Source organism: Palaemon carinicauda, chromosome 28 (genome assembly GCF_036898095.1).
Source record: "Palaemon carinicauda isolate YSFRI2023 chromosome 28, ASM3689809v2, whole genome shotgun sequence".
NCBI lineage: Eukaryota > Metazoa > Arthropoda > Malacostraca > Decapoda > Palaemonidae > Palaemon > Palaemon carinicauda.
Genome location: NC_090752.1, coordinates 68,897,575 through 68,925,308, shown reverse-complemented (window position 1 = coordinate 68,925,308; position 27,734 = coordinate 68,897,575). Strand labels below are relative to the sequence as shown.

Below are 27,734 nucleotides of genomic sequence, written 5' to 3'. Positions count from 1 at the left end.
TATGGAAAAGACTTCAACCATGGACAAAGGTAAAAAACCTAGCAAACTCAGTACCTTTACGATTCCCACCGACAACATTGGTGATCCATATAGATGCATCCCTAAGCGGTTGGGGAGGCTATTCCCAATACGAAAAGGTCAAGAGGTTGTGGACAGTGACATTCCGACAACTACACATCAATATCTTAGAAGCCATGGAAGTGTTCTTGACTCTAAAAAGACTTTCCCCATCACAGAAACAACATATCAGACTAATACTAGACAGCCAAGTGATAGTCCACTGGATAAACAGGGGAGGTTCCAAATCAACTCACATAAATCAAGTGATGGTAGCTATCTTTTCAATGGCAACAAGGAACCATTGGCACCTGTCAGCTGTTCACCTGGCGGGAGTAAGAAATGTGGTCGAGGATGAACTATCAAGGACACCTCCGCGGGAGTCGGAATGGTCCTTGGACAAAAAGTCATTCAATTGTACCTGCCAAAAAGTTCGGGGTCTCCAAGTAGATCTATTTGCCACGGAATTCAACCACAAGCTACAATGTCATGTAGCCCCCAACCTGGACCCTCTGGCCTACGTCATAGACGACATGTCCATAGATTGGAACAACTGACGGAGGATTTACCTGATCCCACATATAAACATGCTAATGACAGTCCTGGACATGCTCAAGACTTTCAAAGGTCAGATTGCCCTCGTTGCCCTCAATTGGCCCAATGCAACTGGTTTCCTCTCTTGGTGGAACTAGGACTCCAACCTCGGCGGATTCCCGAACCAAAGTTAGCATGGATGATACTAGCTCACAGTGTGTCAGCTTCCTCACGAATTCAGAGTGGCTTAACTTTATGGACTATACGAGATTTGCATCACACAAAGAGATGCTGAGATTGACCCTCCTAACACATTGTTCCTAGTGTCAGATATATGAGATCCTACCCTTCAGCAATATGATTCTGATGTAAGGAAGTTAGCCAAATTTCTGGTAGACTCAGAGGTTCAGACAATGACTACGAATCTGGCAGTTACCTTTTTCAGAACTTTGTTTGAAGAAGGCCTAGCCAATAATACTATTACTATAATTAAATCTGCTTTAAAGAAAATATTTCAGCTCGGGTTCAATATTAATCTTACAGATTCGTATTTTTCGTCTATTCCGAGAGCCTGTACTAGACTAAAACCAGTAACTTGCCCTCACACAGTTTCCTGGGTTTAAAATGATGTCCTTGATCTAGCTTCTGACACTGAAAATGACTCATGCACTTATATAGCGCTTCCTAGGAAGATGTTATTTTTAATAAGTTTAGCCTCACGAGCCAGAATATCTGAACTCTCAGCATTATCTAGAGAACCAAATCATATCGATTTTCTTTCTTCTGGTGAAATTTTATTCTCTCTAGATAGAAAATTCTTAGAAAAGAATGAGGATCCACAGAATAGATGGTCACCGTGGAAGATTGTCCCTCTTCCACAGGACCTATCTCTGTGCCCAGTTAACACTCTGGAAGACTATTTGAATAAAACTTCTTGAAAGTCTTCAGGACCTTTGTTTATTAGAGAGGATGGAGGAACCATTTCCCTGAAAGGAATCAGACAATAGATTCTTTATTTAATTGAACGAACCAAGCCGGAATCTGTCCCACATGCCCATGATATCCACGCTGTGGCAACATCAGTCAATTATTTTCGTCACATGAATTTTGAAGAATTAAAAAGATGTAGTGGTTCCTCCAGATATAACAGAACCATTATAACAGGGTCCTATCTTCATATATATTTTTTTCCTCTCAGTGCCTTGTCTCCTAATAAGGAGCAGGGTGACACCTGCCTTGCCTATTCCCTCTACCTTAACCTTCATTTGAGTTGTAATTAAGAGATTGGTATATTAAGGATTATTAATAAAACACTCTTAATTAAATTATTCTGTTTTTAATTCAGTTCCTTAACTTTTGGTGTATTTCCAAGCTTATGGGACCAGTTCTCGGTTACTATTTCACGGAGCGACACAGGTTGAGCCCAGAAAAGGGATTTTGACGAAGGATAAATCTATTTCTGGGCGAGGGACCTGTGTCCCCCAATGAACCCACCCCCCTTTTTCCTCACCCTAGGCTGGCCCAAACTTGGGGTGCTAGTAAGAATGATGGGAGAAGAATGGGTAGTAATAGTGGTGGGAAGGGGCAGTAGCTGTAGAGAACAGCACCTCGTAGTAACGGGGGATGTTTAGAAAGGAGGAGACTAATTGGTAAGGGACCTCTGGCAGTGGTTTCACACGCCCCAGTTATTATACCGACACCCTAAGGGTGAGCGAGCTGGGTATATTCCTGGCATTCCATGCAACTTTTTTCTCTGGTATATTTAGCAGTATTTATACTTTAGAAATGGTGCTTTAAGGAGCATTTCACTGGGCGACACAGGTCCCTTGCCCAGAAATAGATTTTTCCTTCGTCAAAATCCCTTTAGTACCAATCAAAATTAACATTTAGATCGAGTAATATCATTTAGAAACAATCTACAACCCAGTATTTTAAATAGCTTTAGTAAACAATCTGAGATTAAACCAGGTTAGTAAACTTTAACCATGGTAAATTGCTTTTAAATAAATTTATCCTATCTCTTCCCTTTACTGACATCCCACCTACAGTGTGTGGATTCAGTAATGGGAACATCAGGAGAGTTTCACAGAAATATACAGAATAGTAAAAATTAAAAACCTATTTCTATACTCTCCTGATGTTCATATATATCCCCCTTCTACCTACTGCATCGTGGTATCACATGGATAGGGATAATTTCAAGTTCAAAACTTAAGTACAAGACAAAGAGTCATTGGCACATTGGTTACCACTTACTGCTAAAATGTTTCTTCCGATAATAAGGGCATGTGTTTATTGAAGAGAAAGAAAATGGGAAAATTTTTAAAATTTTATGGGAAAATGTCAAGAATAAGCAATATGAACATTCGGTCAATATAGTAATAAATTTCATTACTAAAATTATGTTTTTCACAGATTTTCTGGACCTTCGTACTGGATTTTGTCCTGTCACTCCCATATTAAAGATTCTCTGACTAGCTGTCACAGCCCACCCAAATGGGGGAGGGTGGGCTGTGGTACTCTAAGTACCAACCAAACTCTGCTGAATCCCTCGTCAGGTTGGGAGGAGCAAAGAGAATAAAAGTCCCCCTTTTTTATATATATCAGCTACCCCCCAAAAATGGGGGGAAATGCATTGGTAAATAGATAGATCGAATATAATGTGAAATTGTGGATGTACCCCAGAACTTAATATGGGTTGCTGCTCCAAATAAGACAGAAAAGTTAGGAAAAATTACAAAATGAAACAAAATTCACCCAGTCATGAAGGATATGACCTAATTCGTAATGAGTGATAATACCCACCCGGCAACAACTATACGGTACCCTACATGTATTTCCAATCGAGAATTTCCTTTATACTGATGTCGTTCTATACTAGTCAAGAAGTGCATGCCATCAAAATGATAAGCTTAAGCATTTTCCATTTAAAAGGATTACATATGCACGTCCTAAAAACCATAAATAAAGGAAAACATTTCAATGTATACAACAAACAAGAAGCCAACCTTTTCACAAAACATGAAAAAAAGGAATTTTAATATAATCGCATTCAGAATTAACAAACCAACAAAATTCTACCATAAATATAATCATTTATTCCAGAACACAAGAGTGTAACACTGCAATTCAAGAATATTAACCTAAAAGAATCCCCTAAATCATTTATCATACACAGCAACTGAAAATGAATGAAAAGAGGAAGAATTCTGTACATCTGGAAATGATCACTCAACTCAAATAATCACTTTCTCACTTCAAGTAGGAGTCAGGCAAAAAAATGTTGTTTTCTCTAGCAATTTTCAACTTTGATGCTGAACAAAATGATGGTCCAAAGGCATCTACAATACTTTAAATATAACAAAAAACAATAGAATTATCATGCAAAAAAAAAGACATACAGTTGACATACAAGTAATAAAGTAACTAACCAGATGTAGTGACAAACTGGCAACATATGCATACATTTTCAAAATCATGGATAGCTTAAAAGCTCTTGTCTTGTAACTGCCACAAAGATTCAGTAAAATAGTGTAACATGATTAAAACTATAAGTAAAAATTGATTGACAGAGAGGTTATGGGGCTTACTGTAAAGAGAAGATATCTAATCTGAAGGATATATTTCTAAAATCATTGCTTTCATGAAATAAAATAATGAGATCCCTTTATGTAAGAAACAAAACCAATAAAAGTTACCAAGCTTACCTCACACATCATTTAAAATTAGATTGTAAACAATCCTTCTGCTTCACAATGGAGAAAGTCATTGACTAATTATGGAGCCCAAATAAACCCTTAAATAATGAACTTCATAAATTTAGAAACCACACCAATGACTTTCTCCCTTGTAATCCCCGTCTCATTTTGGTATAAGCAGAATCTGGGATACATAACTCAATTTCTATAACTGAAGAATGTATTCTATATCTGAAGATGATAAGATGTAAAATGAATAAACTTCAGCAAATAAAATGCTATACTCACACAGCTCCTTCGGTACATGCTACCTGCTGCTACATACCATCACAAAAAAAGTCAACCCTATGGCATAACAGTTACATAATATAAAAAAATTCAGAGCCACAATCATAACTTCTTTTCTCTTACCAGATGACATTATGTTGTGATCCCTGTCCGCTGAAAAGTTGTGCTGTGATATGGAATCCATCACTTCACATAATGCTGCATCCTGGACACAAAACAGGAGTCCTCCTAAAACAGATGCATACAGCACATTAGTGATCTTTCCACGTAGCCAACAAGTGTTTGAAATATAATTCAGATGCAGGGATAAACTATTTGACCACATTAGTACCAGTAGTTAGAGTCTTAATAAAATGACAGCTGATATTGTGAATTGAATAGTACCACTATTGGCCAGTTTAATACCAGCAAAGATAAAGAAATAAAGAAATTCTTGTTATTTACAGTTTACTTTTTCAAATGTGTCTTCTTAGAAGGATGATTCAATCTTTGATACACTTCTATCCATGTGACTATAGGCTGAATATTTAGGACAGTCAAAATGTATGGTCATATTTTGTTACACTAATTCTAAGTCCCCCAACATAATACAAAGGCTACTTTTTCTGCACCAAAATAAAAGTTTTATTAAAACCACACTGGAGTTATCCTAATGCTGATTACTTGGGTATTACTCAATACTAACCAATTCTTCAACAAATCACTAAAAATGTTATTTTTATTAGTAAAATAAATTTTTGAATATACTTACCCGATAATCATGTAGCTGTCAACTCCGTTGCCCGACAGAATTCTATGGAGGGATACGCCAGCTATCACAATACTAGAAGGGGGTGTACTTACCAGCGCCACCTGTGGCCAGGTACTATAGTACTTCTTGTTGACACCTCCTCAATTTTTCCTCGGTCCACTGGTTCTCTATGGGGAGGAAGGGAGGGTCAATTAAATCATGATTATCGGGTAAGTATATTCAAAAATTTATTTTACTAATAAAAATAACATTTTTCAATATTAAACTTACCCGATAATCATGTAGCTGATTCACACCCAGGGGGGTGGGTGAAAACCAGTGTACAAGATTAAAGGATAGCTAAGTATCCCATATTTCATATAACAGTTATCTCAAATAACAATGAAATAATAAGTACCTGGTAAGGAAGTCGAATTGAACCGTTACTCTGCCTCTTTTTTAAGTTCGTCTTCCTTACTGAGCGCAGCGTTCCTCTTGGAGGCTGAATCAACTCAAAGGTGCTAAAGTATATAGGGCTGCAACCCCTACTAAAGGACCTCTACACAACCTCTAACCCAGGCGCTTCTCAAGAATGAATTGACCACCCGCCAAATCAAAAGGATGCGGAAGGCTTCTTAGCCTACCGTAACAACCATAAAAACAACAATAAAAGCATTCAAGAGAAAGGTTAAAAAAGGTTATGGGATTAAGGGAATGTAGTGGCTGAGCCCTCACCTACTACTGCACTCGCTGCTACGAATGGTCCCAGGGTGTAGCAGTTCTCGTAAAGAGACTGGACATCTTTAAGATAAAATGATGCAAACACTGACTTGCTCCTCCAATAGGTTGCATCCATTATGCTCTGCAGAGAACGGTTTTTATTAAAGGCCATCGAAGTAGCTACGGCTCTTACTTCGTGGGTCCTTACCTTCAGCAACGCAAGGTCTTCCTCCTTTAAGTGAGAATGGGCTTCTCTAATCAGAAGCCTTACATAATACGAAACCCCGTTCTTGGACATGGGCCTCGAAGGTTTCTTGATGGCACACCATAAGGCTTCTGACTGTCCTCGAATAGGTTTAGACCTATTAAGATAATACTTGAGAGCTCTGACAGGGCAAAGAACTCTCTCTAGTTCGTTACCTACCATGTTGGAGAGGCTAGGTATTTCAAACGATCTAGGCCAAGGACGTGAAGGAAGTTCGTTCTTTGCTAAGAATCCGAGCTGAAAAGAACATGTTGCAGATTCGGTCGTGAAACCAATGTTCTTGCTGAAGGCATGAACCTCACTGACTCTCTTAGCTGTTGCAAGGCAGACGAGAAAAAGAGTCTTGAGGGTAAGGTCCTTGAAGGAAGCTGACTGGAGAGGTTCGAACCTAGGTGACATAAGGAACTTTAAGACTACGTCTAGGTTCCAGCCTGGAGTGGATAGACGACGCTCTTTAGAAGTCTCAAAAGACTTAAGGATGTCTTGAAGGTCCTTGTTGGAAGAAAGGTCCAAACCTCTGTGGCGGAGAACTGAAGCCAACATACTCCTGTACCCTTTAATCGTAGGGGCTGAAAGGGATCTCTCATTCCTAAGATGTAATAGGAAGTCAGCTATTTGGGTCACAGAGGTATTGGTAGAGGATACTGCATTGGCTCTACACCAGCTCCGGAAGACTTCCCACTTAGATTGGTAGACTCTTCGAGTGGAAACCCTTCTTGCTCTGGCAATCGCACTGGCTGCCTCCTTCGAAAAGCCTCTAGCTCTAGCGAATCTTTCGACAGTCTGAAGGCAGTCAGCCGAAGAGCGTGGAGGTTTGGGTGCAACCTGTCTACGTGAGGTTGACGTAGAAGGTCCACTCTTAGAGGTAGAGTCCTGGGGATGTCGACTAGCCATTGAAGTACCTCTGTGAACCATTCTCTTGCGGGCCAAAGGGGAGCAACCAGCGTCAGCCGTGTCCCTTCGTGCGAGATGAACTTCTGCAGGACTTTGTTTATTATCTTGAACGGTGGAAATGCGTAAAGGTCGAGATGGGACCAGTTCAGCAGAAAAGCATCCACATGAACTGCTGCAGGGTCTGGAACTGGGGAACAGAACAGCGGAAGTCTCTTGGTCATGGAGGTGGCAAACAGATCTATGGTAGGTTGACCCCACAGGGTCCAAAGTCTGTTGCACACACTCTTGTGGAGGGTCCATTCCGTGGGAATGACCTGATTCCTTCTGCTTAGGCGATCTGCTGAGACGTTCATGTTGCCCTGAATGAACCTCGTGACTAAAGTGAGGTTTTGACTTCTTGACCAAATGAGGAGGTCCCTTGCGATCTCGTATAGGCTCCTCGAATGGGTCCCTCCTTGCTTGGAGATGTAAGCCAAGGCTGTGGTGTTGTCTGAGTTCACCTCCACCACCTTGCCTAGCAGGAGGGACTTGAAGTTCAGCAGGGCTAAATGAACTGCTAGTAGCTCCTTGCAGTTGATGTGGAGCGTTCCCTGTACCTCGTTCCACGTTCCCGAGCATTCCCGTCCGTTCAAGGTCGCACCCCAGCCCGAGTCCGATGCATCTGAGAAGAGATGAAGATTGGGGGTCTGAATAGCCAACGATAGGCCCTCCCTGAGAAGGAGATCGGTCTTCCACCACAAGAGAGTGGTCTTCATCTCTTTGGTGACTGGGATAGAGACTGCTTCGAGAGTCAAACCCTTGTCCCAATGAGCTGCAAGATGGAATTGAAGAGGGCGGAGGTGGAGTCTCCCCAGCTCGACGAACAGGGCCAGCGATGAAAGGGTCCCTGTGAGACTCATCCACTGTCTCACCGAGCAACTGCTCCTCTTCAGCATGCTCATGATGCAATCTAGGGCTTGGCTTATCCTTGGGGCAGATGGAAAAGCCCGAAAATCCTGACTCCGAATCTCCATTCCCAAGTACACAATGGATTGGGAGGGAATGAGCTGAGACTTTTCTATGTTGACTAACAGACCCAGTTCTCTGATTAAGTCCAAAGTCCAGTTGAGACTCTCCAGACAGCGACGACTCGTGGAGGCTCTCAACAGCCAGTCGTCTAAGTAAAGGGAGGCTCTGATGTCCGATAAGTGGAGGAATTTTGCTATATTCCTCATCAGATGCGTAAACACCATAGGAGCTGTGCTTAGGCCAAAACACAGGGCTTGGAATTGGTAGACAACCTTTCCAAAAACAAATCTCAGGAAAGGTTGGGAGTCTGGATGAATAGGAACGTGAAAGTAGGCATCTTTCAGGTCCAACGAGACCATCCAGTCCTCCTGCCTGACCGCTGCTAGGACCGACTTCGTCGTCTCCATCGTGAACGTCTGCTTGGTGACATACGCATTGAGCGCGCTGACGTCCAGCACCGGTCTCCAACCTCCTGTCTTCTTGGCCACCAGAAAAAGACGGTTGTAGAAGCCCGGGGATTGATGGTCCCGGACTATAACCACTGCCTTCTTCTGCACAAGTAGCGACACCTCCTGGTGCAACGCTAGCCTCTTGTCCTCTTCTTTGTAGTTGGGAGAGAGGTTGATGGGAGATGTGGTCAGAGGGGGTTTGCGGCAGAATGGAATCCTGTAACCCTCCCTCAGCCAACTGACAGACTGGGCGTCTGCACCTCTCTTTTCCCAGGCTTGCCAGAAGATCTTGAGTCTGGCTCCTACTGCTGTCTGGAGATGCGGAGAGTCAGTTTTTTCCTTTAGAAGCCTTGGAACTTTTCCTAGACTTGCTCCTGGAAGAGTCTGGACGGGAGCTTCCTCGGCTGGGGGCTCTACCACGAAAGGGCGGTATGAACCTCGTAGCAGGAGTATCAGCTACTGGAGTGCGATAAGTCCTGGGGACTGAGGTAGCAACCTTAGTCTTACGAGCCGATGAGGCTACAAGATCATGTGTGTCCTTTTGTATCAGGGCAGCAGACAAGTCCTTAACCAGCTCTTCGGGGAAGAGGAACTTCGAGAGCGGAGCGAAAAGGAGTTGAGACCTTTGACAAGGTGTGATGCTGGAGGAAAGGAAGGTACATAGCTGTTCCCTTTTCTTAAGAACCCCTGACACAAACATCGACGCAAGCTCGCCAGATCCATCTCTAATGGCCTTATCCATGCAGGACATTAATAGCATGGCAGAATCCTTGTCCGCAGGGGAGGTCTTCTTGCTGAGGGCCCCCAGGCACCAGTCTAGGAAGTTGAACATCTCAAATGCTCTAAAAACACCCTTCAGGAAGTGATCAAGGTCTGAGAAGGTCCAGCAAACCTTAGAGCGCCTCATTGCTGTTCTACGAGGCGAGTCTACCAGACTTGAGAAGTCAGCCTGGGCAGAGGCAGGTACTCCCAAGCCTGGTTCCTCTCCTGTGGCATACCAAACGCCCGCTTTAGAAGTGAGCTTAGTCGGAGGAAACATGAACGAAGTCTTTCCAAGGTGTTGCTTAGTCTGCAACCACTCCCCTAAGATCCTTAACGCTCTCTTAGAGGACCTTGCTAGGACTAGCTTAGTATAAGTAGACTTAGCTGGCTGCATGCCCAGCGAAAACTCAGATGGCGGAGAGCGGGGAATAGCAGAGACAAAGTGGTCTGGGTATACCTCCCTAAACAGAGCCAAGACCTTACGAAAATCAATAGAAGGTGGAGAAGACTTGGATTCATCCACGTCTGATGAGGGATCCAGGTGTGCCGCCTCATCATCAGACGCCTCATCACCAGAGTGTAGCGAAGAGATCGGTAAGGTATGCTGAACAGCAGAGTCAGCACGAGCTGGAACAACAATATTAGTGGTTTCCTCTTCAAGACTCTGTTGAGGGAACACCTGAGGCTCAGACTGCAAAGGCTGATCAAAAGAAGTAGCAGAAGGTAGGCGCATGGGTGGAGGAGGCTGACTCCTAGCATGAGTGACTGAACTCAAGGGTTGCGCTTGCTGAGTGGTTGGCGGATGCGCAGTAGCAAGTTCCTGAGGAACGAGTTGAGGTTCCTGAGGTGTGAGCTGTGAGCGATGAGGTAGTGGCTGCGCAGAACACAGTAATTGTCTCGCGAGTTGAGGCTCCTGAGGCGCAAGGCTAAGGTGTTGTGGTTGCCTTGAGGAGGGTTGAGCTCGCTGCAGCGAGAGCTGAGGAGACTGACTCATGGATGGGAGAGGTTGTTGTACCTCAAGAGAGTGTTGCCTCACTGGTGGAACTGCAAGTGGAAGCGGAGGAAGTAAGGTATAATCTTCCTGTTCCCATTGCTGAGGTTGCCTTAAGGAAGGCGGAGGGAGCTGCACACCACTGGAAACAGTAAACTCAGAACGTGCTAAGGTATTCTGAGGAGCCTCAACATCGTACGCCTGGCAGGCAGTACTGCGGTCAGGCGGAACGATCGCAGGAGGAGGTGTAACCTGCTCAGCCTGACACTCACGCATCAAGACCGCAAGTTGTGACTGCATGGACTGCAGTAGAGTCAACTTGGGGTCGGCAGACACTAAGGTCTGCTGAGGTAAAGCCTTAACAGCAGAGATCTGTTGTGGCAGAACCTTACTCCTCTTAGGCGGAGTGCATTCAACTGATGACTGCGGCGAGTCAGAGCTGATCCAATGACTGCAGCCCGGTTGAGTTCTTGAGGTCTGGACTCTGCGTTTGAGTGGTCTCGAGACCTGAGTCCAGCGTTTCTTCCCTGACAATTGCTCAGCAGACGAGTAAAAGACGGGCTCAATCGTCTGCAGGTGGGAGTGACGGTCTCTGGAAGACACGCCCGCAACCACCGAGGATACTTCTGTGCGCCGATCAAGGCCTGCCGAACCCTTTTGCCCTTCGACATTGCTTCTCCCCTGGGCTTGGGAGCTTGCAAGAGGTCCCGGACTGGGAGGACGACTGGCACGCACAGAAGTATCCTCACGCACCACACTGACACTGACACTAGCACTTGGCACTGCACTGACACTAGCACTCGTCACAGCACTGGCACTAATTCCACCCACTGCACTCTTGACCTTAAGTTCCTTGACTTCGGCCATAAGAGACTTATGATCACTAACCACTGACTCTACTTTATCGCCTAAGGCCTGAATGGCACGCAAAACAACAGACATATCAGGCTGAGGGCAAATAGTAGGTTCGGGGGTAGCCACTACAGGGGTAGGAAAAGGTAGGGGATCATGAGGTGAGGAAAAAAGTGAAGAGTGAGAAGAACTCCTCCTAACTCTCTCTCTCTCTAACTTGGTTGAGTACTTAAGAAGACGGACAAAATCAAGTTCCGAAAGTCCGGCGCATTCCTCACATCGATCTTCTAACTGACAGGGCCTTTCCCTACAGTCAGAACAAGCGGTGTGAGGATCTACCGAGGCCTTCGGAATACGCCTATTACAAGACCTACATCGTCTATGGGTGGGGGCTTGTGAAATGTCAGACATCTTGAATCAAAAGAGTTAGCCAAGTGGGGTTTCAAAATCAAGCAAAAGATCGTTAACCGTTAAATCAGGACTAAATAATAGCTATCTAAGCTAATATAGAAGTTTTCCAGTAAAGCGACAGCCGAAATCTGAGAGAATACTTCACCAAAAGCCGTGAAAATACTCGAAGATCATAAGCGTATCCCAGAACGTCTTGCCGGAAGCACGACAGAGGAAAAATTGAGGAGGTGTCAACAAGAAGTACTATAGTACCTGGCCACAGGTGGCGCTGGTAAGTACACCCCCTTCTAGTATTGTGATAGCTGGCGTATCCCTCCTTAGAATTCTGTCGGGCAACGGAGTTGACAGCTACATGATTATCGGGTAAGTTTAATATTGAAAATCTGCAATTAAAAGAAAAGTCAATCATGAATTCCATCATGACATCCCAATAAACATAAGTGAATTGGCTAACATTATGGATACAAACTGAATACATTAGTTTATTTCACAAATGGTAGCAATATACCAATATATGGCTGGTTAATAAATTGTATGATTTCTTATGATTGTATATTGATGATTCTTGATTGATACACTACATATTGTGGTTTTAACTAGTCCCTAACTAGTGAGCATTCCTTGAGAATGCTTGAAATGAAATGGGGGATGAGACTGTGTGAAGAATTAATATTTTAATTTTCTATAGTCTACTTACCTCTTATTGTACATAAAAATTCAAGATTGAAATTAAAATTCTTTTTACAAATAAATTTACTATTCTTAGAATCCTCAAGCGGCTGCCCCTATTTTGGGGGAGATGGGATTAAACCATTCCATAAGTCGTGCTCAGATGTCAGAATGTTACTTAACAAAATATTCTTAAGATGATTTCCTTTTATTCTCTACTATTATTCTTTGCCTTCATAGGGATAAAGAATGAAGACTAAATAAGTTTGTGAACTATCAGTGGAAAAAATATCTAATGCATTTACTAAGAGTCTCTTATACCTGTAACCACATTTACCACTATCATCACCATTGAAGTTCTAAATCCAATAACCTAATTATTGCATTCTATAGATATCAATTTTACAAACAGAACTTCTCAGTTTATATAAGAATACATCAAGAACTGACCCAGGAGCATTTGAGTGTTTGCAGGATCTGTCTCTACTTGTAGGGCATTGGAAAGGAGATTGACAAGCTGAGGTCGAAGATGTGACAAAACAACTCTCTCCCCACTACTACATCCAACTTCTTTAACTTGAAGGCCCTGAGGTAAAACAAAATCAAAATTATTTTCTCAATGTTTCAATCATATATTCCACAACTGTTATTCTTCACATACAATCTAATACTACTTATGTAGAAAGACAAACCAGGAGCTGAATACCAGATAAAATGAGTGATGCAAATGTTAAAAAATTGTTTGTCCATTGCTTTTATCTGGAGCAAGAGCCATAATCCAGGCATATTACTGCACATCCAAATTGTAATGGCACCCTATGTTTAAGTGGCATGCTACATTTCTTTTGTCCACCTTACCTTCCATTATAATTTAAATGGTACAGCTTATAGTAAGTAAGTATTTGAAAAAACAATTAATTTCAAAATTATAACCACATATTTAAACTGACAGTTTATTTCTGATGAAACAGTTTAATACTTGTCTCAGAAAAACACAACGAAATGTATGTGACAAAATATAAATAATGTCTGAAATATTAGAATGGTGCACAATATCACAAACATAAAAGAAATTCATTCCACATAACGCTGTAAATAGGGAACTGTGAAACACAGCATAAGTGGTATTATACCATAAAATGCTCATCAATGACAATTTGGAGTCGTCAGTGTTAAACCTAACAATACTAATTAAGTTGGAGTTTGAAACATCAAAGTGCTACTGGATTTAGATCAATTCTAGATAACTTTAAAACAACCAAGAAAGAAAAGGGAAAAATCCAACACAAAAACTATTCATAACGAACTTCAAACATCCTAAAATGTTAATACTCCGTTTGGTTTCAATTATTGAAATGTATAAAGGGGAACATTTTGAGCGATGAAGAGGCTGTACAATATCCATCAAATTCTTGAATTCACTCAATTCCCCAGGACTACTGCTGCACTTACTTTATCTAAATAGGATTGCATGCAAAGTAAATAATTATTATGATAGAAAAAAAATTTTGAGGCTGTAATCCTCTTCCAAGTTCTGTAAACAAAATTAAAACTATGTACCTCTTTGTTTTTTCCTTTATTAATTTCAAAACCTTACATTATCCTCATTGCAAACACATTCTACGGCAGTAACTTCCATGGCAACTATGCAATACAAAGACGTAAGCAATCGTATAGGTTTTCTGTAAATTAGTTCCAATTGAAAACCACAAAGTTCTAAAGAGCAAAAGAGAACTTTGAATTAAACTTGAATACTATTTGAGAAAGAAAATCGGGAATTTGGGCAGCTGTGAAAATGTCTGAAGAAATATTTCAGAAAATCATGTCCATGAGGATTAGAAAGTTTGGTCACAAGTAATTATAAATTTCTGGGCTCCACCTGTGCCGCTCCATGAAATGCTCCTTTTGCATCATTTCTAAGGTATTTAACTGCTATGAATTACCAGAGAAAAAAGTTGCATAGGAATGCCAGGGTTGAACCCAGCTCGCTCACCTATATAAGGTGTCGGTATAATACTGGGGCGTGATAAATCACAACCAGAGGTCTCGCGCCATTTAGATATCTCCTCCTCGATATCCCCGTTACAGCGAGGTGCCGTTCAACACCCACCACTGAATGCTACTACCACCATCTCAACCCACGCCAACTACGTCACTCCTTTCATAGCATCATCGCTCTCCGCTGTTGTGATTTTTGGCTGTGTTTTTTCGGTGTTTTTTCTCCGCTCTAGTGCAAGATGTCGGATGCCCAAGTTTCCCCATTTAAGTTAAGTACTAGATCTATGAGTTTTGAGCTTTTGGAGGTAGCATTGCCCTTATTTTTACTTTTATTAGAGTTTTTGTTTTTTCCTCATTCGATGGCCCCGCTCCGCAGCAGCCATGTTAGCTTGCTACCTCCTTCGCTCGTTCTTAACGCCTTACAATTAGTCTTCTATACCAATTGTTTTTCGTTTTGAACCTGTTACACTGGAGTTTCTTACCGATTAACACTTTGCTATTATGATATTATGCTACGTATCATAGCTTATGAACTTTAGGTTGGCTTGCTTGCTTGCCTTCAAGGCGAGTTCCTGGATGGTTTTTTGATACCGTGTTATGGTGTTTTTTATCTAGTTTTCATTACATATTACCACCTAGTTAAGATTAACGCTTTAGTTCGAGTGGGACTCTCGCTTGGCAGTTTTTATTTTAGTTTTGTTATCCTACCGATCGGCATCTACCCGATTTAGAAGTTATGTTGGCCCCCCTGTCCAGCTCGGCACCTACCCGCGCTGGAGGGCTCGGCTTGTTATTCTTTTTCCCTGCAATTTCCCTGCGTCCCTCTCTTACTATTTTATTTTAGCTTGCGCATGCCTTATAACCTAGTTCGATATGTTACATTAATTTTATTATCCGTATACTGTATGATCATTCCATTTTGTTATTTCGTGGTTCCATCGGTCAGGTTGGTACTCCTGTCCTCCCTCGGTCCCACGTGATCGCCTCGAGCTCCTCCATAGGCTAGTTCTCGCTGGCTCCTCCCTCTCCCCCTATCGGTGTATGGCACCCCATACCCTCATCCCCCTCCAGGGATACCTCACGTCTCTCAGAGACTTTGGAGTCAGCTGTTTTGCTTTACGGGTCGAGTCCTCTCGTTCCCCAGCCTTCCCCCCCTCCCCCCCCACCTCCCATCCCTCTCCCGGGCTACCTACTGACTCCTTCCCCTAGTCGGAGCCGAGAACAGCTGTCGAGGTTATAGTCTAGTACGCTAATTTTCTTGCCTTGTCGTAGCCATTTTTCCTCCGCCGCTCTGATTGGCCATCGGTCGACTGGGGAGATCTCGGTTGTGTATTGGGTTATTCAGCGTGATTCCCTCCGTTACGTACTGTACCCTACGGGGCCTCTACGATAGTAGTCCTTTTTCTTTAGCGGGGAATCACGTTAGAGCTTTAATTTATTGAGTTTTATTATTACAATTATTGTCTCTGTTCGTTAAGGTCCTTGTGGCTGGCGGGGAGTCATTGGCTCCCCCCTCCCTCCCTTTTCGACTCGCCTACCCCGGTAGGCTGGTTGTGACCCCCGGGTCCACCTCAGTTGTCTCCCCGGAGCCAACGGTATAAAAATGTCAGTATTATTATAATTTATTCTATACTTCCCAGGTACTGACGGGATAGTATATCTCCCCACATTCTTGACAATACTCTTATTGAATGATCATAACTAAATACAGATTTGTTTTAACTTTTCATTATTGCCTATGCTAAGTTTTTTCCACCCCGATTATTATATCGGTTCGGAATGTTATTCTTAGTCTTTATCCCGGTTTTATACCGGTTTAATTTTAGTACCCGGAGCACCCAGGTTCCCCTTGGGATACTAACCTACTATGGGATACTCATGTATCTCTATCATTACAGGTGGTCCACTGTCAGATGACAGCCTGTGCGGCCGTGCTCCAGCAAGCGTGCGGCCACGATGTTTGCAGGTCGCATGCTCACTGCGCTGTCCAGGTGGACGACCTGATCGTCTGGCATCCAGACAACTGCGTGGTCTGCTACGGGCTGGTCTCCACGCTTACCTCGGATTCGGTAGGTGTCCCTGTCGTTACTATCTAGATTTACTTCGGATTTAATCTCTGGATTTTCCTTGTAATCTCTGACCGAATTAAAACTTTTAATCTCGGCCTACATGTTTTTTACACTTCCTTCGACGAAGTTACTTTGTTATTAGTAACGGTTTATTTTCTTTCAGAGCTCTCAGTCTTCTAAGACCTCTGCCTTGGCGACCCTTAAGGTCTGGGTCGGCGGGTTTGCCCGCAATGTCAAGGCCAAGAAACCATACGTCTTGTCCGAGGAAATGTGTACCTTGATATACCCCAACGCCAAGACCTCGGCTGCGGTCCCCAAGGACGTGGCGGACCCCATCATCACCAAGATCAATGAAGCTCTGCTCCTGTCTGAGGACTACGAAGTAATGGGGGAAGCAATCGTGGAGGACATCGCGGCTATCAACCTCGACATCGAACCCATGGCTCTCGACGAGCCAGAGCTAGGTAGGGAGGTAGGTGAGGCAGGTGGGTCCCAGGCTAAGATTCCTCTCCTTAGTCCGTCTTTTTCTACCTCTTCCGCTAATTCTTCTTTTCAGGGGTTCTCGGGGAAGCACGTGGCTGATATCAGGCCATGTCCTGTTGCCCCTAAGATTAAGTCTTTACGTAGACCCTTACCGAAGATCCGCAAGTCTTCCAAATCCCCTAAATCAGTCAAGACTTTGTCTTCCAGAGTCCCTAAAGACTCAGCTGTTGCTTCTTCTTCTTCTCTTGGGTCGAGAGCGAAGACAGGCTCCAAAACCAAGACCCCGGAGGCTTCCTTCGACCCGGACGCCTTTTCCAGCAAATTACTGGATCAGATCGGTTCCTTGATGACGTCCCTCACTGAGAGGGTACAACACCAGGAGAGTCTCGTTGAGAGCCTCATGCGTTCGGGACTGCCGCAACAACAACATGTCATCCCGGATGCTTCTAAGCTCCCGGAGTTTGTCAAGAGCAACCCGTGGAGAATGGCCTTGCACTCCCCTTTCAAAGATGGCATGTTGACCATCGAGGGATGTGGCACCCGGGCTATTGAGGACTTCGAATTCTACCCGCCGGGTCTCCAGTTCCCCTTCCCCGGTTTTGCTTGTCTAACCGAGGAGGCTCTTGTAAGGCTGGATAAAGTTCCCAAGGAAACAGTGATCTATCCGAAGGAACAGGCTCAGTCTACAGTACCTGGGTTCGGACCCTGAACGAGTGGGAGTGTGTAAATACCATGCTCACACCCCATAAAAGCTCCTACACGATGTTCGTGGTAGAAGAGCAAACCCCCACTCCGTGTGTCACCAAGATGATGGACCTCGCCCATCAAGCTATCAACGAGGACAAGCCGTTACCGCAACTGCGGGAAACGGACCTAACTTCCCTCCTGTTCCCGGGAGATCACGAGTGCTGGCTTAACGCCCCAGCCACGTTCACGGCAGGCAAGCTAAGTGCTGACTGTGCTTCCACACAGTTTAGCAAACGTCTTCCCAGGCTTCCGGAGTCCTTAATCCGCCTCGAGTTCGAAGCCGGGACCCGGCTAAGTAGGTCAATTAACTCAGCTACAATGGCTGAAATTACCTCTTTAATGTACGAAGAGGAACCCCTTTTTAAGGTTTTGACAAAGTCCTTGCATCAGACCTTGCTGTCTGATGCCTACGACTTCCTTGCAGCCAGACGTCGTTGCTGCAGACACGTCTTGTCTGAGGCCACCATCAAACATGAGCCTAACAAGCTCATTAAAGCCCCGATCTGGGGCCCTGACTTATTCCCGGAGGATCTCGTTAATAACGTCCCCAGCGAGGCTGCCAGAGTCAACCAGAGCCTCAAGGTTCGGTGGGGCCTAGTCTCCAAACGTAAGTTCGAACCAGCCAGCAACCAATCTCGGGGTAGGAAGAGGTTAAGGCCTTTCCAATCCTCCCAAAACCGACAGCCACTTCAAATAGTCCAGACCATCCCGGTATTGCAGGGGAGTCAACCCTACACTTCAAAGGGACAACCCCAACAGCAGTATGTGTTGGTCCCTCAGCCTCAGGTAGCAACTACCTCGTATGCTACTTCCCCTGCCTTTAACCCTAACTATGAAACCCAAGGTGCGTTCCAAGGTTACCAACGCGCCAGAGGCTCGGGTGCGAGGAACTTTTCGCAACAGAGGGGGCGGAAGGACCTTTTCCCGAGGCCGAGGAGGCAAATCCGCAGTGAACCATTGAGAATCCTCAGGTAGGGGGAAGACTCTACATCTTTCGGAACCGTTGGAAGTTCAGCAATTGGGCTTTCAGCATAATTTCCAAAGGTCTGGGGTGGAATTGGATAGAAGGGCCCCCTCCACCAACCAGTTTCCATCAACTTCCAACGAAGGAGCTAGCCTTATATGCAAACGATCTATTGCAAAAGAACGCAATCAAAGAGGTAAATCACTTGAAATTTCAAGGTCGCTTGTTCAGCGTGCCAAAGAAAGATTCAGACAAGCAAAGAGTAATCTTGGACCTGTCTCATCTGAATTCTTACATTCGATGCGACAAGTTCCACATGCTAACCGTCTCTGAGGTGCGGACCTTACTTCCCCGTGGGGCCGTCACCACCTCTATAGATCTTACAGATGCCTACTATCACGTTCCGATAGCAAGGCATTTTTGTCCGTTTCTAGGCTTCAAACTAAGCAACCAAGCTTATGCATTCAAAGTAATGCCTTTCAGACTCAACATAGCACCCAGGATATTCACCAAACTGGCAGAGACGGTAATCCAAGAATTGCGAACCCAAGGAATTCAAATAGTAGCTTACCTAGACGACTGGCTCATTTGGTCAGACAGCGTCGAGAACTGCCTCACGGCAACAAACAGAGTAATAAAATTCCTACAACAGTTGGGGTTCCAGATCAACTTCGAGAAATCTCGCCTAGTCCCGGAGACCAAGTTTCAATGGCTGGGATTACAATGGGATCTACGTTCCCACACGCTACGTCTCCCAACAGCCAAGAGGACAGAAATAGCAAAGAACACAAAACATTTTCTCAAGGACAAATTGACGTCCAGGAGAAATCAAGAGAAAATCCTGGGTGCCCTACAGTTTGCCTCGGTAACAGATATTGTACTGAAGGCCAGACTGAAGGATATAAACCGAGTATGGCGCTCCAGGGCAAACGAGAAATATAGAGACAAAAGAGCTCGACTTCCGCCAATTCTGAGGAAAAGACTTCAGCCATGGACAAAGGTCAGAAATCTGGCAAAATACGTTCCTTTACAATATCCGCCTCCAAGACTTGTCATTCACACAGACGCCTCCTTAGCAGGCGGGGGGGGGGGGGGGGGGGGGGGGGGGGGGGGCATACTCCCAGTACAGGAAAGTCCAAGGACTATGGTCGTCAGTATTCCGCCAACTTCACATCAATGTCTTAGAGGCCATGGCGGTATTCCTAACTCTAAAACGACTGGCTCCAGCCAAGAACCAACATATAAGATTGGTTCTAGACAGCGAAGTCATAGTCCACTGCATAAACAGAGGCGGCTCCAAGTCAGCCCACATAGACCATGTGATGTTAGTAATATTTTCCATGGCAGCATCGAACCAGTGGCATCTGTCAGCAGTCCATCTAGCGGGAGTACGAAATGTAGTGGCGGACGCACTTTCGAGGACAACTCCGCTGGAGTCGGAGTGGTCACTGAACCTAAAATCATTCAAATGGATTCTATCTCAGGTTCCGGGTCATCAGATAGACCTGTTTGCAAACAGAGTCCAACCACAAACTAGAGTGTTACGTAGCCCCCAACCTGGGCCCTCGGGCTTACGCCACAGACGCAATGTCATTGGACTGGAACACTTGGGAGAAAATTTACTTATTCCCACCAATAAATCTGTTGATGAAAGTGTTAGACAAACTCAGAACTTTCAAAGGCCAGGTTGCTCTAGTAGCCCCCAACTGGCCCAAGAGCAATTTTTCCCCTGCTGGTGGAACTGGGTCTCCACCCTCGACAGATACCCAATCCAATACTAACACAAGTAGTACAAACTCGCAATGTGTTAGCTTCCTCAAAAATTCAGAGTGCCCTAACTTTATGAACTTTATGAAATTTGCAGCTCAGAGAGGTGCAGATATTGATCCTCAAAATACCCTATTTTTAGAATCAGATAAAAGGGAATCCACCCTTCGACAGTATGATTCGGCTGTTAAAAAACTCGCAAAGTTTTTAAGGGACTCAAAGGTTGAGATGATGACTATGAATCTGACCGTAACCTTCTTTAGAATTCTATTCGAATCAGGCCTAGCGGCCAGTACTATTACTACAATTAAATCAGCCTTGAAAAAGGTTTTCCAAATTGGTTTCAATATTGACCTTACAGATTCATACTTCTCATCAATCCCGAGAGCCTGCGCCAGATTGAAACCATCAACTCGCCCTAGCTCAGTTTCCTGGTTTCTGAATGATGTACTTAAGTTGGCTTCTGACACTCTTAACGAGTCTTGTAATTACATTCCTTTATTAAGGAAAACCTTGTTCCTAATGAGCCTAGCTTCTGGCACCAGAATATCAGAACTTTCAGCCTTGACTAGAGATCCAGGTCATATTGAATTTCTCTCGTCAGGGGAAGTCCTTCTTTCCCCTGACAAAAGGTTCTTAGCCAAAAATGAGGACCCCTGAACAGATGGTCCCCCTGGAAGATTGTTCCACTTCCTCAGGATCCATCATTATGTCCAGTAAACACTCTGAAAGCCTATTTAAATAGAACTTCCATTAAGTCCTCAGGGCCCTTATTCGTTAGAGAAAATGGAGGAACCATCACCCTGAAAGGAATCAGACAACAGATTCTATATTTCATTAAACAGGCTAACCCTGAATCATTCCCTCACGTTCATGATAGCTACTTCTATTAATTACTTTCACCACATGAACTTTGATGAACTTACGAAATATACAGGCTGGAAGTCTCCGACAGTTTTTAAACGCCACTATTTAAAACCTTTGGAAGCCCTAAAATTTGCTACAGTGGCAGCAGGGAATGTGGTTCCTCCTGAAAGTAATGATTCATAATCACAATGTCTTGCTCTATTCTCCTTCCTCCTAACTGCCTTACTTATTGTCCCTAGTTTAGTTTTGGTTTTGTTTTTTTCCTGAGCTACACCCTTATGGTGCATTTTTATTTTACCCTGTCTGTAAATAGCCTTTCTCTCCCACGAGTTGATCTTTGTTGTTTTACCCTCAGGATTGTAAATTATCAATTGATCTTGCAGTTTATTATTTTACCTTGCATTCAATTTGTCATTCCATAGTTTGGAATTTTTTGCTGCATTTGTTACTAACCCAGCTATCCTTTATGTTAAGAAAGTGTTCATTCACTGGAATTCTTAGTATTTCCTATTTACTTTTGAATTAAACCATGTTTTTGTTATTTTGACTTTAATTTACTTTCCCCTCAGGTATTAGTTCCAAGTTTTGGGACCATTTCTCTTGTACTATTTCACGGAGCGGCACAGGTGGAGCCCAGAAAAGGGATTTTGACGAAGGGAAAATCTATTTCTGGGCAAGAGACCTGTGCCACCCAGTGAACCCTCCCTCTACTTCCCTCCCAGAATGGGCCCAAACTTGGGTGCTATGAGGAGTGACGTAGTTGGCGTGGGTTGAGATGGTGGTAGTAGCATTCAGTGGTGGGTGTTGAACGGCACCTCGCTGTAACAGGGATATTGAGGAGGAGATATCTAAATGGCGCGAGACCTCTGGTTGTGATTTATCACGCCCCAGTATTATACCGACACCTTATATAGGTGAGCGAGCTGGGTTCAACCCTGGCATTCCTATGCAACTTTTTTCTCTGGTAATTCATAGCAGTTATATACCTTAGAAATGATGCAAAAGGAGCATTTCACTGGGTGGCACAGGTCTCTCGCCCAGAAACAGATTTTTCCTTCGTCAAAATCCTTTTTTTTTTGTCGAGAAACATGAGTACATGTTATGGATTAGATATTCTTAAAGTGATTTACTTACATTGTTTCAACTAAACCCAAGAAAATTGTTGAAAAGGCAATATATACAGCAGGGTATAAAAAGAAATGTTTAAGGATTCTTTTCTCCTTATATGGCCTAATCATTTTCATTATTAACTAATATGCTTTAGCAGTGATGCAATCAAAGTCTATTTTTCATATTTTTCAACAACTGACCATGTAGAATGTAATTTTCTTCATAAAATTCAAATATGTGACAGAGTATCATATATAGCATTTGATAACACAAGAAAGGCTTATGTTACTAAGACAAAAATGTTTACGTGAAGCACTGCTAAACCCAGTTAACCAAATGAAAACCACTGCAAAAGAAATATGGTGGAACTGATATCCCATAAATAAAAGATTATTCTTACCATCAACTCCTCATATTAATCCTTATTTTAGATGAATAAAAAATGCAATTACTGTACAACACATGGCAATTTCTGCTTGAAAGAGGATAAATGCAGCCCCAAATACTAGAAATCTAACACACCTTAGGAACATTTTCGCTCTGTAATTTTTTCATATTTTTCATTGACTTTAGTTCATAGCACTTATTCCGCCCTGAACCTCCACAATTGATCTTTTTGTTACTCAACACCAATTTCTTCAGTCTGATGCTTCTCGCTTACATCGCTTTCAAGTATTTTCAATGATTTTACTTTTTCTGCTACAAGCATATCTCCAGGATTTTTTTACACTGAATATATTTTGAACATTGGAGACTGAAAAAGGCCGTATTTCTAATAGGGATAAACATTGCTACTATGAAAGCTGCTTACAGCAAAGAGATACTATGTGGTCAAAGGGTAGGTGAGGTCACATGCGGGAACACAAAAGCTGTACAGGGTGAGACCTTCAAAGCACTGTAGAATTTTCTGGTCGTCATCACTTGAAAAGCTTTCAAATTTTGTTATTTCAGATATTGTATTCTCATCCAGTATAATTGCATTCGATATGCTTCAAGGATGTACATAGTGTTCTTTAAATCTAATTGTTAAAAGCTTACCATGAAAGGCATTCAACTCATACTCCTATCTAAGCCCATCTGTCTCCTTATCACACTAATTTGTGATCTCACCATTATTAGAGTATCAGGAAACCTATTTATAATAATAGAACAGATGGCAAGAGCAATCAATGATATTACTTAACAAACAAATATATAAATGCTCAATAAACTAACCTGGAAATGTAGCGGTAATGGCAGAATAGACAATAACACATGAGTAGCAGCACGGCGTAAAAGAGGAACAGGTAGATGTGGTGGTGCATGAACTTCTGCTTCTGGAAGTACACCTTCCAAAACGCCCAAAACACTTGGCACAAGACTTACAACTCCCTGAAGGTCTAACCGGAACAAATCAACGCCATTCACGAGAATGCTAGCTGCTGTTTCACTGCAAGTGCCAATCTGTAAATTAACAAGAATAACCTTTTTAATGTCATCTATTGTCTACGATTGTGATATACAGATAATCTTATTTATTTACCTTATCACCTATGGAGTACATAGATCACTTAACCTTTATTATATTGTTGCATTTCATGAAATATAACCTGAACATGTTATAACTAGGAACATTAATTTAAAAGTAAACAAAGCATGAAACATGGATTATTACGAGTATGGCGACAGGATGTAAATCCACTACCCACTTATCTTCTTCAGACCAGGCTATTACCATAGAGAGCACTTATATCACTTTAAATTTGGTGCAGCCTGTGTTTGAGTTTAGCTTAGATTACCATACTAAATTTCTTCCACCTTTATGAAGTGAAGTTATATATCTTATACAATCTATAATACTGCATAGATCTTATTAAATCAGTCACGTCTTTTTTATTAAATCAGTCGTCTTCAAATATTAATACCTATCATTCAAGATTATGTTAACCAAATAATGGTGTGGTGAATATTTGTGGAATATTCAGCTGTTCTTTCAAGAAAGTCTTATACAATAAGGATAGTTTTTTTTTTTTTTTTTTTTTTTTTTGCTTTTGAAAACCTAATATAGGCTTTATTTGTATCCACTGATATCTTACTATCAACCTCTATACAGAAAAATTTATTGGGATTTTTTTACTGCATTTGATCAACAATGAATTACTTACAGCACTAAAACATACATGTCATCATATGTAGATTACCATAAATGCCTATTGGAGAGAAAGAGTAATAATAAATATTTTTCTTTGTTCTTATTTATTTATCCCCATCATTTTCAACTGAATGTAAGGATTGCATTAATTAGGGGAGAGGCTGCAATTGTAAAGTTCTCACACACCATAAAAAATTATAATATTGCAATTAGGCAGTTTTGTCACAAAAATGTTATTTTCCTTAGTAAAATAAATTTTTGAATATACTTACCCGATGATCATGTAGCTGTCAACTCTGTTGCCCGACAGAAAAATCTAAGGTCGGGATACGCCAGCAATCGCTATACAGGTGGGGGTGTACACAACAGCGCCATCTGTCGAGTAGGTACTCAGGTACTTCTTGTCAACAAGAACTCAATTTTCTCCTCGGTCCACTGGTTCTCTATGGGGAGGAAGGGAGGGTTCTTAAATTCATGATCATCGGGTAAGTATATTCAAAAATTTATTTTACTAAGGAAAATAACATTTTTCAATATTAATCTTACCCGATGATCATGTAGCTGATTCACACCCAGGGGGGTGGGTGGAGACCAGCATACATGTTAACATTAGAAGCTAAGTATCCCGTATTTCATTTTAGCAGTTATTCAAAATAACAAACATAAAATAAATAAGTACCTGGTAAGGAAGTCGACTTGAACCATTACTCTGCCTTTTTAAGTACGTCTTCCTTACTGAGCCTAGCGATCCTCTTAGGATGCTGAGCGACTCCTAGGTGCTGAAGTATGAAGGGCTGCAACCCATACTAAAGGACCTCATCACAACCTCTAATCTAGGCGCTTCTCAAGAAAGAATTTGACCACCCGCCAAATCAACCAGGATGCGGAAGGCTTCTTAGCCTTCCGTACAACCCAAAAAACAACAATAAAAAGCATTTCAAGAGAAAGATTAAAAAAGGTTATGGGATTATGGGAATGTAGTGGTTGAGCCCTCACCTACTACTGCACTCGCTGCTACGAATGGTCCCAGGGTATAGCAGTTCTCGTAAAGAGACTGGACATCTTTGAGGTAAAATGATGCGAACACTGACTTGCTTCTCCAATAGGTTGCATCCATAACACTCTGCAGAGAACGGTTCTGTTTGAAGGCCACTGAAGTAGCGACAGCTCTAACTTCATGTGTCCTTACCTTCAGCAAAGCATGGTCTTCTTCCTTCAGATGAGAATGGGCCTCTCTAATCAAAAGCCTGATGTAATAAGAAACTGCGTTCTTAGACATCGGTAAAGCAGGTTTCTTGATAGAACACCATAAAGCTTCTGATTGTCCTCGTAATGGCTTTGTACGTCTTAAATAGTACTTAAGAGCTCTTACTGGGCAAAGTACTCTCTCTAGTTCGTTACCAACCAAGTTGGACAGGCTTGGGATCTCGAACGACTTGGGCCAAGGACGAGAAGGAAGCTCGTTTTTAGCTAAAAAACCAAGCTGCAAGGAACATGTAGCCGTTTCATATGTAAAACCTATGTTCCTGCTGAAGGCGTGAATCTCACTGACTCTTTTAGCTGTTGCCAGGCAAACGAGGAAAAGAGTCTTTAATGTGAGATCCTTAAAAGAGGCTGATTGAAGCGGTTCGAACCTTGCTGACATCAGGAACCTTAAAACCACGTCTAGGTTCCAGCCTGGTGTGGCTAACCGACGCTCCTTTGAGGTCTCAAAAGACTTAAGGAGGTCCTGTAGATCTTTTTTGGTGGAAAGATCTAAGCCTCTGTGGCGGAAGACTGCTGCCAACATGCTTCTGTAACCTTTGATCGTAGGAGCTGATAGGGATCTTACATTCCTTAGATGTAAAAGGAAGTCAGCTATCTGCGTTACAGAGGTACTGGTTGAGGAAACTGCATTCGCCTTGCACCAGCTTCGGAAGACTTCCCATTTTGACTGGTAGACCTTGAGAGTGGATGTCCTCCTTGCTCTGGCAATCGCTCTGGCTGCCTCCTTCGAAAAGCCTCTAGCTTTTGAGAGTCTTTCGATAGTCTGAAGGCAGTCAGACGAAGAGCGTGGAGGCTTGGGTGTACCTTCTTTACGTGCGGCTGACGCAGAAGGTCCACTCTTAGAGGAAGAGTCCTGGGAACGTCCACTAGCCATTGCAGTACCTCGGTAAACCATTCTCTCGCGGGCCAGAGGGGAGCAACCAACGTCAACCGTGTCCCTTCGTGAGAGGCGAACTTCTGCAGTACCTTGTTGACAATCTTGAACGGAGGGAACGCATACAGGTCTAGATGGGACCAATCCAGAAGAAAGGCATCTACGTGAACTGCTGCTGGGTCCGGAATCGGTGAACAATAAATCGGGAGCCTCTTGGTCATCAAGGTAGCGAATAGATCTATGGTGGGCTGACCCCACAGGGCCCATAGTCTGCTGCAAACATTCTTGTGAAGGGTCCACTCTGTGGGGATGACCTGACCCTTCCGGCTGAGGCGATCTGCCATGACATTCATGTCGCCTTGAATGAACCTCGTTACCAGCGAGATCTTTCGATCTCTTGACCAAGTGAGGAGGTCCCTTGCGATCTCGAACAACTTCCTCGAATGAGTCCCTCCTTGCTTGGAGATGTACGCCAAGGCTGTAGTGTTGTCGGAGTTCACCTCCACCACCTTGTCTAGAAGGAGGGACTTGAAGTTTCTCAAGGCCAGATGAACTGCCAATAGCTCCTTGCAGTTGATGTGAAGTGTTCTTTGCTCCTGATTCCACGTGCCCGAGCATTCCCGTCCGTCCAGTATCGCACCCCAGCCCGTGTCCGATGCGTCCGAGAAGAGAAGTTGGTCGGGGGTCTGAACAGCCAATGGTAGACCTTCCTTGAGAAGAATGCTGTTCTTCCACCACGTCAGTGCAGACCTCATCTCTTCGGATATTGGAACTGAGACCGCTTCTAGCGTCATGTCCTTTCTCCAGTGAGCAGCTAGATGATACTGAAGGGGGCGGAGGTGGAGTCTCCCTAACTCGATGAACTGGGCCAGCGATGAAAGTGTCCCTGTTAGGCTCATCCACTGCCTGACTGAACATCGGTTCCTTCTCAGCATGCTCTGGATGCGTTCTTGGGCTTGACTGATCCTGGGGGCCGACGGAAAAGCCCGAAAAGCTCGACTCTGAATCTCCATACCTAGATAGACAATGGTTTGGGATGGGACGAGTTGGGACTTCTCTATATTGACCAGGAGACCCAATTCCTTGGTCAGATCCATAGTCCATCTGAGATTCTACAGACAGCGACGACT

The 27,734-nt window shown here is 43.3% G+C and overlaps 1 protein-coding gene across 7 annotated transcripts in view; it reads right to left on the bottom strand.

Moving 5' to 3' along the window:
• Positions 1 to 27,734, bottom strand: part of LOC137621649 (ral GTPase-activating protein subunit beta) — a 260,222-nt gene that overhangs the window by 103,002 nt on the left and 129,486 nt on the right. For all 7 annotated transcript variants that reach the window (XM_068352115.1, XM_068352116.1, XM_068352117.1 and 4 more), the window contains 3 exons: positions 23,549 to 23,776; positions 12,779 to 12,914; positions 4,701 to 4,805 (listed from right to left, as the gene is read on the bottom strand). In XM_068352115.1, the coding sequence (XP_068208216.1) occupies positions 4,701 to 4,805; positions 12,779 to 12,914; positions 23,549 to 23,776 (469 nt within the window). The remainder of the gene's footprint in view (positions 1 to 4,700; positions 4,806 to 12,778; positions 12,915 to 23,548; positions 23,777 to 27,734) is intronic.